General features: G+C 38.6%; 1 protein-coding gene across 8 annotated transcripts in view; it reads right to left on the bottom strand.

The window, feature by feature from the left end:
- Positions 1–18,056, bottom strand: part of TGFBR3 (transforming growth factor beta receptor 3) — a 175,574-nt gene that overhangs the window by 79,834 nt on the left and 77,684 nt on the right. For all 8 annotated transcript variants that reach the window (XM_034779115.1, XM_034779117.1, XM_034779116.1 and 5 more), the window contains one exon: positions 12,522–12,706. In XM_034779115.1, coding sequence (XP_034635006.1) covers positions 12,522–12,706 — 185 coding nt within the window. The remainder of the gene's footprint in view (positions 1–12,521; positions 12,707–18,056) is intronic.

Below are 18,056 nucleotides of genomic sequence, written 5' to 3'. Positions count from 1 at the left end.
GGTCCCTTTTCGACAGGGCATTCTGGTCGAAAACCAGACACCTGGCAACCCTATTCCCCTCCCCTCTCCCCGGGTCTGGTTCTTGTCCCCTTTGCATTGAAGTCAGGCTGCCACCTCCTCCACAATGACAGGGTACCAGCAGAGGGAGCACTGAGAGCACAGGACAGTGTGTCTCTCTGCTCTCAGTTCCTGTGCCTTGCACAATACCAACCTGCAGCAGCTGGAAGCAGCAATTACAGGCAAAGTCCTGCTCAGCCCCTGCAGTCCTGGGCTGGAGCATTCTCAGTGCAGACAGAATCTGCAAGAATTTAGCGACCAAACTCTAATCCATCTCAACTGAGAATGCATGAAGTGAGATTTTTTGAAGGTCTATAACTTGGCCAAATTTGTTTAATAGGAACAGTAAAAGATACAGCTCTGACCCAAAGGCAACCCCCCCTTGCCTAATTTCTCATCCCTGCTCCGAAGCAAGGAAGCACTAGAGTATCTCAAACAGTTATACCAATTGGTTTTAACATGGGCGAAACAACATCTTTTCCTCCAATCTCATTCTCAGAAACAGCTGAACCATTTATGCTGAAAGTTTCCAAAACAATTCAGCCTGAGGCAGACACTCTGCATGCATAATTTCAGACTGAATGGTTAAAATTTGATAGTTATAAGAAACTGAAAGTTTCCAGCAAGCTTAAACAGACATTGCTACCAGTTTTACCTATAATTCCCACCTTAGGTGCCATAACCTCCCCCCCACCCCCACCCCAAAAGAGCACTACCTAGCTGATTCTAACTCAATCCCTTACTATACAATTATTTCTATTGGGAATTTATGGGATTTGAGGAAATCTATAAAACAAACATCAACTTGATCCCAAAATCCCAGGATTGCAAAATGACTCTAGAATTCGATTCTCTGCAGCCACAATTAGGATTTTATTTCCTAAAGTGTGACAATATCATTGCTATGGCTGCATCTTTTCTTTAAAAGATGTCATAAATCAACATAATGTGGCAGATTAATAGATTTGGGTTTGGATGTCTCCACCACACTACTCATTTAAATACCAGAAGTTGTGGGAATGATAAAAATTAACTTGGGAAAATCCACAGAATTAAAGGCAGTGATGCCATTACAATAATAATAGTGAAGAAGGATGGTTGCGTGACTAAGGCATTAGACTGGGGTCAGAGGTCTTGCTTCTACTAGACTACAAGTAGCGACTGCTGTGGAAACAGTGCCATTAATGTGTGTGCAATTTAGTGACTTCAACTTGCAAAGTAAGATCAGTGCATGCCATGGTTTGTGAAATAAAGGTTGAGTGTCTTATTTTATCTCCTGGAATTTCTGAATTAGAAGACATCAAAGTGTTGCTTATTTGATTCCTATGTTTGTGACAAAGAATTTTGACACAATTAGGGTTTCCTGCACATGACTGAATTCCTAGTTCTTCAGATCAGAAAGCTCTACAGTCTACACCTATCAAAGAAACAGGTATTTTTCAGAAAACTTCAGAGAAAACAGCAGCACACAATGGTGCTTATTTAGAAGTGAATGAGATATTACAAGCACTAGAGCAGGGGTCAGCAACCTTTGGCACACAGCTTGCCAGGGTAAGCACCCTGGCGGGCTGGGCTGCTTTGTTTACCTGCCACGTCCGCAGGTTCGGCTGATCGCGGCTTCCACTGGCCGCGGTTCGCCGTCCCAGGCCAATAGGGGCGGCAGGAAGCTGTGGCCAGCACGTCCCTCAGCCCATGCCGCTTCCTGTAGCCCCCATTGGCCTGGAGTGGCAAACTGTGGCCAGTGGGAGCTGCGATCAGCCGAACCTGCGGACACAGCAGGTAAACAAACTGGCCTGGCCCGCCAGGGTGCTTACCCTGGCGAGCTGCGTGCCAAAGGTTGCTGACCCCTGCACTAGAGGAACAATCATGGTCTCACATGGTGTTTCATAGTCTGCTCTTTAGAGGGAAGGAACTCTTATTTTTAAATAAAAGACTAGAATTTTTACATTTTAGATATGTAAAAAACACAGTAGAATTATTTAGGCCTTTCCATTTAAAAAAAAAAATAAAAACATTACATTTACTGAAAAATCCAATCTTAGTTACCAAGTCTTAATTTAATTCAAATACAGGTCTTCCCCAATTTACAAATGTGATCATCCTTCCCCAATCCCACAATCAAATCCATGTGGCTGGAGCCTCTCTCGTGTGGAGTTTCATTGACTACAGTGGGGCTCTGTATTAGCATGAGTCCAGTCACACAGATCTCCTATTGCAGGACTGGGGCCTAAGTGAGCAATTTCAGTAAATAAGATGAACAGACTATCTGGTAGTTTAGGGCTCATTTTTATAAGTTTGTATTAAAAATAGGGGGAGGGGGAAGGATTAACCAAACCCAATGTTTTATAAGTAAAAATAAACCAATGAAAGAATGAAAGCAGTTGTTAAATAAAAAATGCTGAAAACCCAAGCACAACACAGAACGATAAATGCCAGAGAATGTTTCTGACCAGTCTTGTTTTGTTGTCCAAAGAACATGAAGTACACAAAGGAAGCAAATAACAGGGGGAAAGTTTTAGGTCTTGTCTACATGGTACATTAGGCTACACCAGAGCAGTGTAAACTCTAGTGCACACTAGTGTTTTCTGCACTAACTGACCTAACTAACTGACATTGCTGGTGTGCATGAAAAGTTCCTAGTGCTCCTTAATGTAGTACCTTTTGAAAGGGGACTACATCAACATTTAAAATTTGTTTGATACACAATTAAGGACTTTAACTTGTGTACCTATTCAAATACATTTATATGTATGACTTAAGAGATGTGGAGCTCTGTTTTGTGAAGAATCTTTTATGAATAGGGCTCAAAGTGTTTCTAATATGTATTTTTGCTTTAAAGCACAATTCCACTTAAGAAAAAGCTTTGTTACAGAAAACGTAAGGCTCAGTTTAATCCACAGACCCTACATACGACTCCAGACGAGTGGGAGAGAGGTACATCACTTTACAGGTGTGTCTCAGAGAGGCTCAGCATAAAATTTGGAATTCACATTTGTGCTAGAAAATTGTGCTCAGTTTCACATTTCAGAGCCAGGATAATGAACTAGTCTGAATACACTGTGTGTCCATGAGTCAAAAACAAAAAAAAAAAAAAAAAAAAAACCAACCCTGAAAATGTATATAGGATCCTTAAGAGCAGTTGCTATAAACCTTTTAAGACTACTGTACCCCTTTCAGGAGTCTGATTTGTCTTGCATAGCCTCAAGTTTCACCTCACTTAAAAACTACTTGTTTACAAAATCAGAAATAAAAATGCAAAGGTGTCACAGCACACTAGTACTGAAAAATTGCTTACTTTCTCATTTTTACCATATAATTATAAAATAAATCAAATTGGAATACAAATATTGTACTTATATTTCAGTGTATAGTATACAGAGCAGTATAAACAAGTCTGGTCTCTGTGAAATTTTAGTTTGCACTGACTTCGATAGTGCTTTTTATGTAGCCTGTTGTAAAACTAGGCAAATATTCAGATGAGTTGATGTACCTCTGGGGGTACACTGAGGTCTTTCAGGGGGTACATGTACCCCTGGTTGAGAACCACTGCTTTAGAATACTACAAGCTTTAGGAAGGGGATGCGTGAGACTGTATTTACATCATCGTGGACATATACTGTATCAGCATGAGGAAAGAGGGGCATGTGTCTGTAACTTACTTTCACGTGGAGTTCAAATTGGATGTAGAGGAAACATCTTCATTAATGGAATTCCACATAAACTTATTCAACATAATTCTACTATCAGCACTGGGAAGATCCTCAGCTATCCAGATTATTTTTGTTTCAAATATTCAGTGTTTTTTTATTTTCATGATCAAAGTTTTCTTCCATGTACAAATAAAAATGGAATTGTTTAAAAGAAAAACAATAAATATAGGAATTATTTTAGTACTGTCAGGACATTAATTGCATTTGAATAAAACCAAGGAACCAGAGTAACTCAGCTCAGTGGGACTACTTCTGTGGATACTCACAAGCATAAATGCTTCCAGGATCAGGATGTACAAAACAGAAAAAGAATATTTCCAGGAACTATGAGAAACTCATAAGTGTCTTAAGTATTTTCACAATAGTGATGCCATACTCTTTTGACCTGCATTGTCCGGCTTCTACTTGTTTACAAATTGATTTATAGCATCAAATACCGGCTTAACTTTGAACTACTATTTAATATCCCTGTGTTACTTCCTATTTACATTATTTGTGTGCATAACCTCAGGTATATTCGGTGTGGCCAACTGTTCCTCCTGTAACTTCCTTCCTGTAACTATCACTCTGAAATACAAATAAATTGTTGTAGGGAGGGGAAAGTCAGATATCTATTCAAAAAAGAGTACTTTCAAAAAAAGCAAGTCTCCTGTTCCCCTAAGTTTCTTCATCTAATAATAGGTAACAAGGGACTGCTACATATAGCCAAGAAAAAATAAATGCTAAGACATCCAGAAAAGGTTGTTCTAACAAAAAGCAGTTGAGGCCCCATTTGGTAATGCACCCCTTTTCAAGACAGCAAATTTCCATTGAAGTCAAAAGTATTAAGCACATGCTTAAGTGCTTTCCTGAATCAGGGTCATCAGCTCTGACCCTGAAATGCAGTATGTCCACAATGGGTCAAATTCTCAAGTGGGCCTCTAAATTGCATTTACATATTTTGTATGTGCACAACATACATCTGTGCTTGCACAACAGATAATGTTCAACTGCTTGACTTGAACATGCATAACTGAATTTTGCACATGTAAGCAGGTGCTTACATGAAATCTGTCAATGAAATTGTATAGGCCGCTTTGATCATTTGACACAGTATATTTCTGTTGCAATAAAAAAAGCAAAATTTTCATCAGGATAACAAAGGCCACATGTTAAAGATCTCTAATGGTTATGCAGTCCAGCCTTTAGTAGGAACATAATTATAAAGACCACTGAAAGAAAAGTATGTGGAGGACATATCTACATGAAAAAGAAGTCAGGAAGAATATAAGTCCAATCTGTAAAGCCACAGAATCAAGGTTATTTCCAGCAAGATAACATGTTTGATTATTAGAGTTCTTTCCCATCACTAGGGTTCTGGACCACCACCAAATCCAGTTCTCAGTCTAGACACTCATCACATATATGATAGATGGACCATGGCCATCAGAAAACATTTCTGTATTTTAAACTATAATGGCATGTAAACAGGAAACATGATTACTGTATTCTGGCAGTCTTCTAGGTAGCTGTTAAAAGGGACAGTGTCAATTTAAAATCTAGGCAGCTTCCAAAAACAAGTTAAAAGTATTTTCAGGTACTACACCTGACCCCGAGTCCCTGATTAATACCAATCTTGGTGGCTCAAAGAGTCTCTATAGGCAATAACTCTAAACACATGATCTCTTATGACCCTGAGAAGTGCTGTATCAAGCACAAAAACAAGAGCTCAAAGAAATAATGAAACCTACCCAACTTGTCTATGATATAAAGGTGCACCTAAAGCTGTCATCACTGTCTTAATTACTTTTCCAAAGACAAGGGAATTGAAGGCAGGGGTGGTAGTCGACATACTCCAGAGTACATCATGAAGAGACCTTGTGAGGATGGGTCAGGGAGAACAAGAACTGGAACCATAGTTGAATTTCAGAGAACCCAAATCAAATGTATCTGTCTGAAATTGTGTGCCCACATGCATGAGTGGAAACGAAGGAAAAGACGCATCTTTCTACCATACATGCCTTTAAAAAAATTAATAAAAATTCTAAAAATAAATACCTTTGAGGGTCTCTGCCTCAGTGCCAGCAGCCCAGTTCTCATAGAACCCTACAATAACAAATCAGTATCTGTGTGCACACAGTGCAAGAGAATAAGTGTCAGTAAAACAGATTCCCATTTCAAGCTCCCAACAGGTCATTTTAAATAATGGGGGGGAAGGGGGAGAGGGGGGAAGTTATGAAAGTGACTCTGACATTTTCCTTTTAGCCCTTTTTCTTGTTTGCCTTGCCATTATTTCACCGCCAGTTCCAGGCATCTTTGTGAAACTGTATTTTCATGGTCACTTTCAACTGGTGTACAGCAAACCATCTCATTTCTAAGAACAGAAAATACTTGGGGGTTTACATGGAACTTTCACCTCACAAAAATTCATTCCTGTTTCTTTAAGCATATAGTCATCAACTGATGCTTCTAACGGACATCATGCTCTAAATAAACAGACTCTTCTGGCTGTCACACAACTTCCTCCTGAAGTTCTGGTGGGTAAAAGTTGAAAAAATTGCCAAATACAGAGACCAGCAACTTCTGAGCTGACTTAGATAACAATCTACAAAGACTTCAGTCCAGAGCAAACAAGATGAAAAGCCACATTCAACATGGCTAGATTTCTGTACTAGCATGAATACCTTAAAGTGCTCACAGGAGGCGGAGGTGGGGTGTGTGTGTGTCTATCCAGGTTTTTTGGGATATGGAAGACACCATGCATCAACCAAAGTAATTAAACTAATTGCACCTGTCACATTATTAGGGTAGGAGTCCCTGCTGTCAGAATGAGAACCTTTAATTCTAACATGTACAGCATCACATTTGAAAGTGATACTGAGTGACTTACCACAAGGTTTAATAATAGGCCCAGAACTGTGAAAGTGCTCTCTTCCGCAGCCCTGACTCACCAGAGTAGTCTCATGTAAGTCAAATAAACTACTCCAGCAAATATGGACTATAGAACCAGACCATTAAACAGGACAACTTGAGTATTTTTAATATTTCTAGTGGGACTCCTACCAGCCAGCAGCAGACTCGAAGGTCCGCGTTCTGGGTTCTTTCAAAACTTCTAAGACTACTGGCCTGGCTATCCCCAATTTCAGAGGAAGCCAGTCAGTTTGGCAAAGGCTCATCAGACCTAGGAGGGCTGTAAAAATGGCTGGCCTTATTTTCACTGAGCCTATGCTTGAGAAGTTCCAGAGCAGAGTGAGAAGTTTAGAACAACCAAGGGAACATTACTGAGCGTCTATTAAAAGGAGGTTGGTAAATCAGGGCTGTGGTGTATTTTAACAAATGTTTAGAGGATGAAGTAAATGTATAAATCAACTCTACACATAATACCAGATTAGGAGGGATCATGAACAGAGAAAAGGACAGAGATAAATTGCAAAAGGATCTTGAGAGCATGGAGAAATGGATAATTATTAACAAGTTGAGATTTAATTCTGATAAATGCAAAGCAATATGCTTAGGGGAAAAATAATAATGAGAAGTACCAGAGAAGAGACCAATGGTTAGAATGTAGTAATGTAGAGCAGGATATATGGGGTGAACTGTAATACTGAACTGGACAAATTCAGTGTGATAATGTTACAAAAAAAGAGCTCATGCAAGACAGCAGATGCCCAGATAACTCAACCCCTTGTAACTAAACCTCTTGATCTCTTGATTAACAAATCTGAATTCTTTCTCCCGCTCCCAACTTCTCATCAAGAGCTGTACAGACATAGTAACCCTGGATGAGAACATTCTCAGCCCTAAATCACAGCCCCTATACAACAGGTCAGCCTTTTTTCAGTGCACTACGTGTGTGAACTCTTCATCCAAAGCTCCCTTTATCTGAAGGTTGTGGTTGGACCCAAAGACCTTTGGATACTCAGATTCAACGGGATGCCCGAACAGGGAATGAATTATTACACTGAATATAGCATTAGTAAGGCCACACTAGTGTCCTTTGTACAGTATGAAGCATCATGTTTTTTTAAAAAAATGATACACAAAAATAAAAAAACACTGATAAATTGGAGGGGAAACCCAAAGGGGTTCAGGAATCATAAGGGAATTACAAAATATGATTCATGCAGAGAGTAAAGAAATTTAACATGTACAGCCTAGAGGAATGATGAAAAGCGGATATAACTAACCAAACACTTAAGAGTTCTGAGATTTAGAGGGAGAACAGTTGTTACACTTGAAGTGTCATGAAAATAAAACCAGAAAATTTAAAATAGAAAGCATTTTTAACTAAAGTTTAAGTCCTTGATTCTGCAGAGACTTACACACTCTAAGTAGTAGCACTGAAGTCACTCAGTGCTATACATACAGTGTATAAGCCTTATGCACATGTGTACATTTTTGCAAGAACAGGATGTAATAGAAAAACAAATTATTCTGTAGTATAATCTATAAAGGGATGGTGTTAGATCCCTAACATTAAGGGGTTCATTTTCAAAAGGACCTTTACCAGCCCTCCACTTGTATCAGCATAAAACATACAACCATACACATGCCCACCTTTAGCACACCTGCAGGCACTTGAAACAGTCTAAAACTTGGGTGCATACAGATGTTAGACAATTGGTTAAGTGTACACATTGGTATTTGCACCTCTTCAGGGTGTGAAAACTTTGCACATAAACATATTCAACCTGAAGTCTGAAAATGTATCCCTAAAGGTGTATCCAAGTTTTCTTTTGAAAACAGCTGAGATTAGTAGAGTGGAAAATCCACTATTCATGCAGAAGAATGGATTAGATGACCCAGGATTCCATTCCAATCCTCATCATCCAAAACTCTACAGTACTAAAAACAAATTACTTTGATGGAGAATGACGAATAATCTGTCATCATGAAGTTCTACAAGAATAACTGTGAAAAATGTTGGTTCAAGATACGTTGCCAAGGTCTTATGGTAGGAATAGTTTATCAGATGGTCTAGATCTGGACAAACTGAAACAGACGAATTAGTGTGTCTTCTGTTCCCAATTTTACTACTTCAAAAGAGTCAAAGCTGGATCTTTTTGGAGTATCTCTTATAAATTTGGGCTATGATAATTTCCCAATCCATGAGGCAGCCATTACACAATGGGAGAATTTATCATAGCCCAAATTTACTAGAGATACTTCAAAAAGATCCAGCTTTGAATTTTTAGAAGTAGTAAAGCTGGGAACAAAAGAAACATTATTTTAGCGAGGTCTGGACAAACCTGCCACTTTACTGCAGGTACTGCATCTTCAGATTATTGAGGAAGAGGATGTACGTGAAAACAATGGTGAATGTATTTCCAGGAATTCTGATTTAAATTCTAAGTATTCACATGAGATTAATTTTGTATTTCTTTCCCCTTAGCTATTTTGATCATTAGCTGTGTGACTGAAGAAACTCAGGGCAGTTTAAACCAACATTTAGTAGTAGGAGAATCTGCCACTAAGATTGTGTTACACCTCTATGTAAACAGCGTTCTTCTTCTTTGAAGAATTTTATCTCTATGTATATTTCTCTGGTGCTAATCTCTGCACAGTGCCTTTACAAACATCAATTAAGTCTCCCAACAGCTCACAATAGGCAAAGATTATCCTCTTTTTTACAGATGGAGAAGCTGAGGCTGAGAGGGTGCCAAAAGCTAAAGAGAAAGTTAGTGCTAGAGGTAAAATTAGAGCGCATTAGAACCTGGTTCCCATATTAGTTCTCAGACCAATCCACTCACTCTCTGGTGACTATTTGATCAAATAAACCAAAAAAGGCTCACATTTTCCATGCCAAAGCCAACATTCACACTCACGTCTATTACGCATCCTGTATTAACTTCCTATGGTAAAGAACGGCAAAACTGAAATGTTAGGGCACAGAACACAAAATACTAATGGCTGAAAAAGACTGAAGTTCAGTATCAGAATGGTCATTTGAAGAAAATGCCTCAATATTTTCAGAAAATGAGATGCCACCCAAATAGTTATAAAATTAATGAAGTGAAATGGAAATACAGGAAAGCAAATAAACCCCTTGAAAACAGCAGCCATGATGCAGCATGTCATCACATGACCTTTTCATTTAGCAGGTTTTAACCTTAACCTGAATGATTATCAATTTAGTATTGTGTTGGCTCCTGCAAACACTGCAAGTTTCTAAGCCAGCTTTTGTTTTCAGTGTAACGTGCATAAATAATTCCCATTAACCTTACTGGGAACTTTGTGCATGTGGCCGGGGAAGTAAAGATGCCCCAAGTGTTTAAGTTCAAGAGAGCTTGTTTCCTGCATGTTCTAAAGAAGTGTCAACGTAAATTACTTGTGTGTACTTGTGTGTGTATGTGTGTGTGCATGCCTTGTACATTTATGAGTATCATGATAACTAAACAAACATGTTTAATGCATCAGTCCTACAGAAGATTTGCTGCAGGGAGGGTTTACGCTCCTCTCAGTAAGTAAGGAATGTCTAACTTAGCAGCACCAGTAATAGGACAAGTTAAAAAAACAAAACAAAAGTAAAACAAAAGAAAACCCACACCACACTTAACTCCAAGACTTACATAATTTAAAGCATTTTAAGTCCTATATTCCTTGCTATCAGAACCTTGATAGATCACAGAGTGCACGTGCAATCTGTTTTAAATATAGTTTAAATGTTGCATCTGAAAAGAAGGTATTCGCAAACAAAAAGACTATTTTTATTTCTATAGATATATTGTACTGTAAACAAATAAATCTCTGCCTTTGCTATCAGCATTTGCAGGCATCAGGAAACATCCTAAATGGTGAAGTGACCTGACCTAACCTAACATGAGGTGATGGATGCATTTTACTTTTTAAGTCAAAAGGGCACTTAGAGTTGATTTTTACAATGATGAAAAAGATAACATTTGCTCTGCTTTGTTTTTAGATTCTTATCCTAAAAGTAAAATCTGATCTTTCCGAGTTGTTTACACACTTCTGCTCTCTGCTGTCGCCAGAAAGGCTTTCTCTAGCTTCCTGTTCATTTTCAGAGGAGTCATCTCTAAAGGCTATGATTGTGGTAAGGTTGGGAGACAGTGGAAGGAGGTAAAGGGCTGCAGATGTAAAATATATTGTATGCCACCACAGCATCACTGTGTCACCAAATACACCAAAGAACACCGGAAAGATAGATATGGACAAATTGTTTTGCTAAAATAAGCATGTTAGATGTGACATAAGCAGCCTCTTTCTGCTAGAGAGAAAACATTTTGATCTAAAAGTTAAATATTTATCTGCTATAATTGAGTCTATGAGATGTTACATGCCAAGTCCTGCAGCCTTTATATTCACATGACTTCTATTGAAGAGGTGTGCCTATGCAACAACTGTAGAATCAGGATAATCAAAAAACAAGCTTTTAAATTACAATATGGGCTACATGCCCATATAGTAAAACGTACAGCACCTGTATCTTTTTAGACATTTATACTGCACTCAGAGTAGTTTGTAAATACTTTATGAATTCTAAAAATGCTACACCAAAGCAGCTCTACTTTTCTTGCCCATCCCTAGCAGGACTGGTATTATATCTGTACTTGTTGCAGGATGGTTAGTCTGAAGCAGATCTCACATGTCTGGCTGAGGGAAGCCAGTGACGATGTCTACTGAAAAGATAATGAATCACCTTTCCATCATAATCTGGAATTTTCAGACTGTGTAAACAACAGTTGAAATTTCAGTTGGAACATACAATATACATTCCACTGACACCACAGCCTGGGCTCAGCAGTCACACTCCCATTGAAGTCAATGGCAAGATTTCTACTCCCGTCAGAGGTGACAGTCTATGACCCTATATATTAGAAGTCAGTACACTTTATGTAACATTCTTTTAAGCACAGACTTAAGATCTTAGGCCTCTAAGCAATCAGCTTTCTCCCACTGGATCTGTTTCTTTTTCTAATGCTTCCAATTCAGCTAATTGTATATATACACACATGGTGCTTTCACAGGCAGCAGTAGTGGTTTGGGGTTTCTTTTGCTTTGTTTTTCGTTGTTGTTGTTGGGTTTTTTTGGGGTGTACTGTTGTAAATATAAGAGTTAGGGAGCTGAGCTGTCCTGACATGAAATGTTTTCTTTCCACTTCAGCAGTCTGTTTTGATGTGTTTTCAGAGTAAACAACAGTATTGCACAAGTTAACATCAAGAGTTTTCTGCTGCTGCTGCTGCTTTCATAGCAGCTAAAACAAAAGTGCTCTCCAATTCATCTGAGTGAAGCCTACATAAATAAGTAATTGCACTGTGCTTAAGAACTACTATAGTCAGCAATACTTGCTATCTGAACTACATTCCGTAGCAGTTAAGAATAAATCTGTATTACAAGGGTAAAAGAATCTGAATTTAAGTATTGTTTACAGAGACCATGGCAAGGATCTGAAAGCATTTGTGATAATTTACAACACATTTTGGTAAATGATCTAGTGCTGAAGATGGGCAATTCAATACAGGCCTCCTCTAGATGAAAATCTGTTTCTTATTCCTCATTCTATTTTTTGTTAGTGAACTTCTTGCTTGTGAAAACTGTGGATGGACTGACAGCTTGGAACACCACAGGGATTTGTTCCTATACCAAGCAAAGCATGGACGGGCAGCAACAGTGCATATATCCTTCATTTCCCTGTAGTGCTTCTGTTTATGTTTAGAAATCTTTCTTCAGCAAGTTAATGTTAAAAGAAAGCCTTTTACAGCTATTTTTGTACTTTTTGTACTTTCTTGTTTGGAAAGTGCACAATCTCCCCTTTACCTCTTTTTCATGATGGCCAAGACCTTCCTCTGGATTTCTGAGGTTGAGGATGTGCACCTCCTGTGGCAGGCCCATTGTGCCTCTGCTTGCACAACCAGATAAGACGGTAAAGCTCTCCAGCAAGGCATGAACTGGGTGGGAACTGTTGACAGCCGATAACACACATTCACTCCTAGGCACAGGACCTGTAGAGGAAATCACAGATACACACCATTCAGAGGCGCGAGCCAGAGTAAATGACATCTTTTAAACTAGAATTGTCTTTTTGACTACAAAACCAGTTGGAACACAGACAGAGGCTTCAATTAGTTATCTGCAATATATAACAGAAATAAACTTTTTTAGTTATAAATAATTTGTTCCAATTACTTTGCTTATTTACTTATTTTGTCATTCCTTTTTGGTGCTAGATCTTTAATTAATTTCTCTGACAATCCTCATTTGAATCATGTATTCTTCTCCTCAAAATTGTAGGAAGTTCACCATAGACCAAGAAAATAAGGAAGGAAATAAGGACTGAGAAAGAAAAGAATGAAAAATAAAAAATGGGGGGAGGGATTGGTTTGCCCGAGATGCAGATTATTTGTCTATGTGAAACATCTTTATGACAAAAACAGAAAACATAACTACGCAATCATATATATTCCTTTTGAAGTAGAGCGGATATATAATGCAAACATAGTTCAGGTGCCCTGCCACATTACTGCAGACATTTATCACATGGCAAACTGAAATTTTGTTTGCCAAGACTATTTTGAATCTGACAATGATGATCTAAACTGATAACTGCTATCTAGTCCAAAACATAATCAATGTCCTTTCAAATAATCACTGCCATGCTCTTATGTTGTATTTGAGACAGTGTGATATGATATAGCAGGATAGCACGACAGTGAGTGTGTATGGAGTAGTTTACATATAAACTATATCTGCAGGAAACTAAAGCAAGACAAATATTTATGAAAAGCAGCCCTACTTTTCCAAAATGGTTCAAACACACCATTATAACAACAGATACAGCATGTTTTTGATTCCGAAGGTCACTGAATTAGGCCCAGATGCATGCCAGGTCAACTCAAAGATTATAGATAGAAAAGACTGGGCACAGGCTTGAAGAATTGTGATATCTCAGCCTGCTATACATTTGCTAGAGGGGAAAAAAAAATGGTTTCCACTGAAGAAACTTTGAAATAAAAAAAAAAAAATTCCAACAGAAATGTTTTGCAGATTTTTGTATATGGTTCATAAGCAGTTACATATCGCTAAAGATCAGTAGACCCAAACTGTATAATCAGCAAGTATATATATTTTTTTAATTCTTGTTTTAGCATTGACCCATAGTTTGCTTCTTAAATAAAAATTACAGTCCACAACTGATCATTTGAGAGTTGAATAGTTTCTTTTAAAACAGACTTTTTCTAAAAAAAGCAAAGGTGTTGAGAACAATGAGATTTTTGCAATGCCTTAGATCATACAGGTCCTGTCCTGTGAAAGGGGCTGTTTTTATTCTAAAATCCACTGGTGCATACTACAAGTCCTGCCAGCTCCCAGAAGACAGGCATACTTTTTAAAGGCATTGCTTGAGGCATGATTTACACCTGCCCAGACATGGAGTGCAAAGGATGAGCAAACAGCACACTCTCAACATGAGAAGCTTGGCAACAGCACTGAATGAACACTGAAAGGGTGGGAGACCTGGAATATTTTTTTAAGCAAGATTAAATGATACAGCCACATAAAATAAAAATACAGTCCTCAAGCAGTGATACTTAAAGTATAGAAAGCCTAATAAGAATGTTGTTTCTTTTATTGCTTTAAAAAAGTTGTTATTATCAGTAACAATAATACAAATTAGTGTATTATTATTACTGTACAGGTATAATGATAGTGCCTTGGAGCCCCATTCATGGACCAGGACCAGATTGTACAAGGTGCTGTACAAACAGTGCAATGAGACAGTCCCCATCCCAATCAGCCCAACCAGCAGTGTATCAATCTTGCAGCTAAGTGAGTTATTATATGAGCTGCACAATAAATATTCCCAAATGCCATGCCAGATACTTGGGTAAGGGAATGAAAGAAGGACTAAGGAATGGTCATTCACTTGAGCTCCTTTTTGCTGGCCAATTTACTGAATGGATTTGGGGTCTGTCACCCAGCCTCTCTTCCAACTGCAGAAGCAATGCAACAGTAGAACAATTCATTCATAAGAAGAGGCTCAAGAAAAATACAGGCCAAGTCAGCAACCTCTACCTAAAGCACCATCAGGTGCTCATCTGAGCCAGCATTTGCATCAAGGGCAGGACAGGCTAAGTGAAGGGTGCACACCAAAAGGTCCACGGAGGTGGGGTGGGGCGGGAAGAAGTGGCATTGACGAAGCAATGTTGACAAAAATGTGCACTTTTCTTAGTAAAATTCTGGAGGAAGATCAACTGTCTGCTTTCCAACAGGATATTTCTGAGCCTCCTAATTAATTTCTAAAAATATCTTCCCTCCATCATACATCCTGGTCTTTACTTCTGTAACAACAACGTGCATTTGTTTTGGGTGCTACACCAAGCTTTCTAGTGCTCTCGGGATTCTCAGGAACAGCAATTCCTTCTGATCTTGAAACACTGGAAATCACATGAACAGAGAACTGTGCAATGACTGGCGTGAGTCTGCATGTCTACAACCAATGTCCCATGGAAATCATTAAGGTTTTCATGTAGTTCCATATATTTTCACCAGGTCTGAATACAACCTGAAGCAATTCTTTCTAGCATTGCATATACATGGTGCCAATCCTCTTCTCATAAAAAAAAAGTCCTGTTATCCCTGCAATCCTATCTATATAGGTTCTTATACTGCGTTCATCACCGTATCCAACATGTAGAATTTATAATGCTGGAAAACCAAACAGATTCAATACAAAAATAAAAAACTCTCTCTGTGATACCACTAATCATCTTATTTATCTTCCCCAGCACAGCCTGCTCATAGCTGAAGCCCTATATAAAACCACTGCCTCACCCTGCCTCAGCTTTACTTTCCTGTTGTTTAGCCATGCACAAGCTCTAGATCCACTTCTGCCAGCCTTCTCACTACATGCCCACATCCTGGCCTTCCCTTTTCTACTTCACTGTCATCAACTATGCTAAGACGCCACCCACACTTGACATTATCACTGTTTAACAGAATACAGACTTACCCCTATTGAGACTATGTATTTTAAGTTGAGTTTGTACTCACCCGTCTTGCTATTGTACTACATGTTCCATTTCTTTAACAGTTTTCTTATTTAAAAAAATCCCAGCTTGTATTGCAACTAAAGATTATTTAGTTAAGGTTTGTAAAGCCCTCTGAAGATGAAAACCAGGTAAAGTAATCTCATTATAACTGATATATATTCCTATGTAGCACAATATATTTCAGGGTAACAACTGTTAAAGAATTGTATTAAATGTTTTTTCCGCTTTCAAAAAATAGCAATTTTTTAAAAAGACCCTTGATATAGATCCAATTCTGTTTGATACGAACATCTGGAACTTATTCAACATAATTTAAGCACTCTGTTTCCCATATCACCCAAGCTCCTAATGAGTAACGTGTGTTCTGTTGTAATAAAAACAGTAGAGATGGGGTGGGGGCAATATTATAACCCCAAACCAACTCATAACTATGGTGGATTTGATTCAAATAATAATATAGGCTAATATAGTTTCTGTTATATTTCCATAGGGACTTCTGCAGCTCTGTTAGCTGAAAAGTGTGACCAACTCCCGCAAACTGTGTGAATCTGAATGGCAGGCTCCAAAGCATGTTAACATTCTTCCATAGGAATCCCAAAAGGCCCTGCAGGAGCCTGCAAACTGCAACAGAATCCAACACTTCTTAGAGGAAAGCACAGATTTAGTCTAATTGATTTTCATATGAGGGAATGTTCCATATCTGGGCATTTTGCATAAAGGCAAAAGTTTAAACACATCTGGAAACAGCAAAGTCCAGAAACACCAGGGATCTCTGAGCTGTTAATTTTGAAGTAATGTAAATTACTATAGACCAGCTCTGTAGGCCTTTGGGAATCTAGCTAGACGTCACCACTTTTAATATCTAGACTCCATATACTTTTGCTGGTAAATCTATCCCAAAGGGGGCTAAATGTCCAAACAGGAACCAAATATGCCCAGGTGACAAACTTGTACAAAGGAGTGGCTTTGGTGTGTGTGGTAATTTAGTGGCACTTTTTATTGGGGCGTAGCATGATGAATGGAACTAGACAAAGAGGGTCAGATTTCAGGAGACCTAGTTTGATGTGTCACTAGCGGGCTGAGGAATGCAAGCAGAGGCCAAGCTGCTATCTCCTCTTCTATAGAGCCTCAGCATGAAACACTGACCACTCTACATACTCAGAAAATATCTCTTTCATATACTTCCGCTGCACCACTTATTACTAATGAAAAATAGCCAATGCAGGGGGCGGAGACAGAGACACACCATTCCACAGATAGCTCAGGGAGGGATTGTATTCTCCTATATGCTCTCCTTTGATCAAGGACTCTTTACTGAAAAAGCACATTTATCTGAACATTTACACTGTACTAATATGCCAGGGAGAGATCCAACGCAAAGAAACTGGTAATGGCCTCAGTACTTCAACTCTTTCAAAGAGAAAATACTAAACTTCCACTTGCCTTTCTTGTATGTAAACTAGTCCATGCTATGAATAGACCACTCTATGTGACCCATCCTGAGAAACTACAGCCTTTGGATTGCTTTGCTTATGCCACATTAGAATTACACGCAACAAATTTTAAAGAAATGTCCCTAAACTGATAACCAAGTGAGAAAAAGCAAGTAGTAAAGTGTGGGAGCAAAGGGAAAACAGGGATATCTAGGTGAGGTAAGGGGACAAAAAAACCATCCAATATCCCCTAGAACCCAGAATTTCTCTTGGGAACCCAACTTCTAAGATCACTCAACCTCAACAAGGAAAGAAAAGCGTTAAAGAATTAGTAACAATAAGAAAGAAACAGAGAAAAAAAGAACCTTCACTCAAATAAAAAAATTATACTGAATTTAAGAGAACTATTTCCATATGGCACTTCTTAGAAGGAACCCAGTACTGTAATACAAATATGACTTACTATCAGGATAAATGAGATTTCTTTGAAGATTTATGGGTTTTCTGCTGAAGGTAATGGCACAGTTTCCATTGCCTCATATGGTAATCTGTTGGCATGGACTGTGCTCTCAAGTGCCTGGATAGTAAAAACCTAAGAAACTGTCACAGTAAGAATTACACCACAAGTTATTGTTTTTAGAGTATCTGTTTGAGTGAAGGAACAGGAGTAACAGCAAGAGGAAGGTATCAGAGGGGTAGCCGTGTTAGTCTGGATCTGTAAAAAGCAACAGAGGGTCCTGTGGCACCTTTAAGGCTAACAGAAGTATTGGGAGCATAAGCTTTCGTGGGTAAGAACCTCACTTCTTCAGACTTGCATCTGAAGAAGTGAGGTTCTTACCCACGAAAGCTTATGCTCCCAATACTTCTGTTAG

This window comes from Trachemys scripta, chromosome 8 (genome assembly GCF_013100865.1).
Source record: "Trachemys scripta elegans isolate TJP31775 chromosome 8, CAS_Tse_1.0, whole genome shotgun sequence".
NCBI classification, from domain to species: Eukaryota; Metazoa; Chordata; order Testudines; family Emydidae; genus Trachemys; species Trachemys scripta.
The sequence above is the reverse complement of the archived record's forward strand: the minus strand, read 5'-3'. Positions and strand labels throughout refer to the sequence as shown.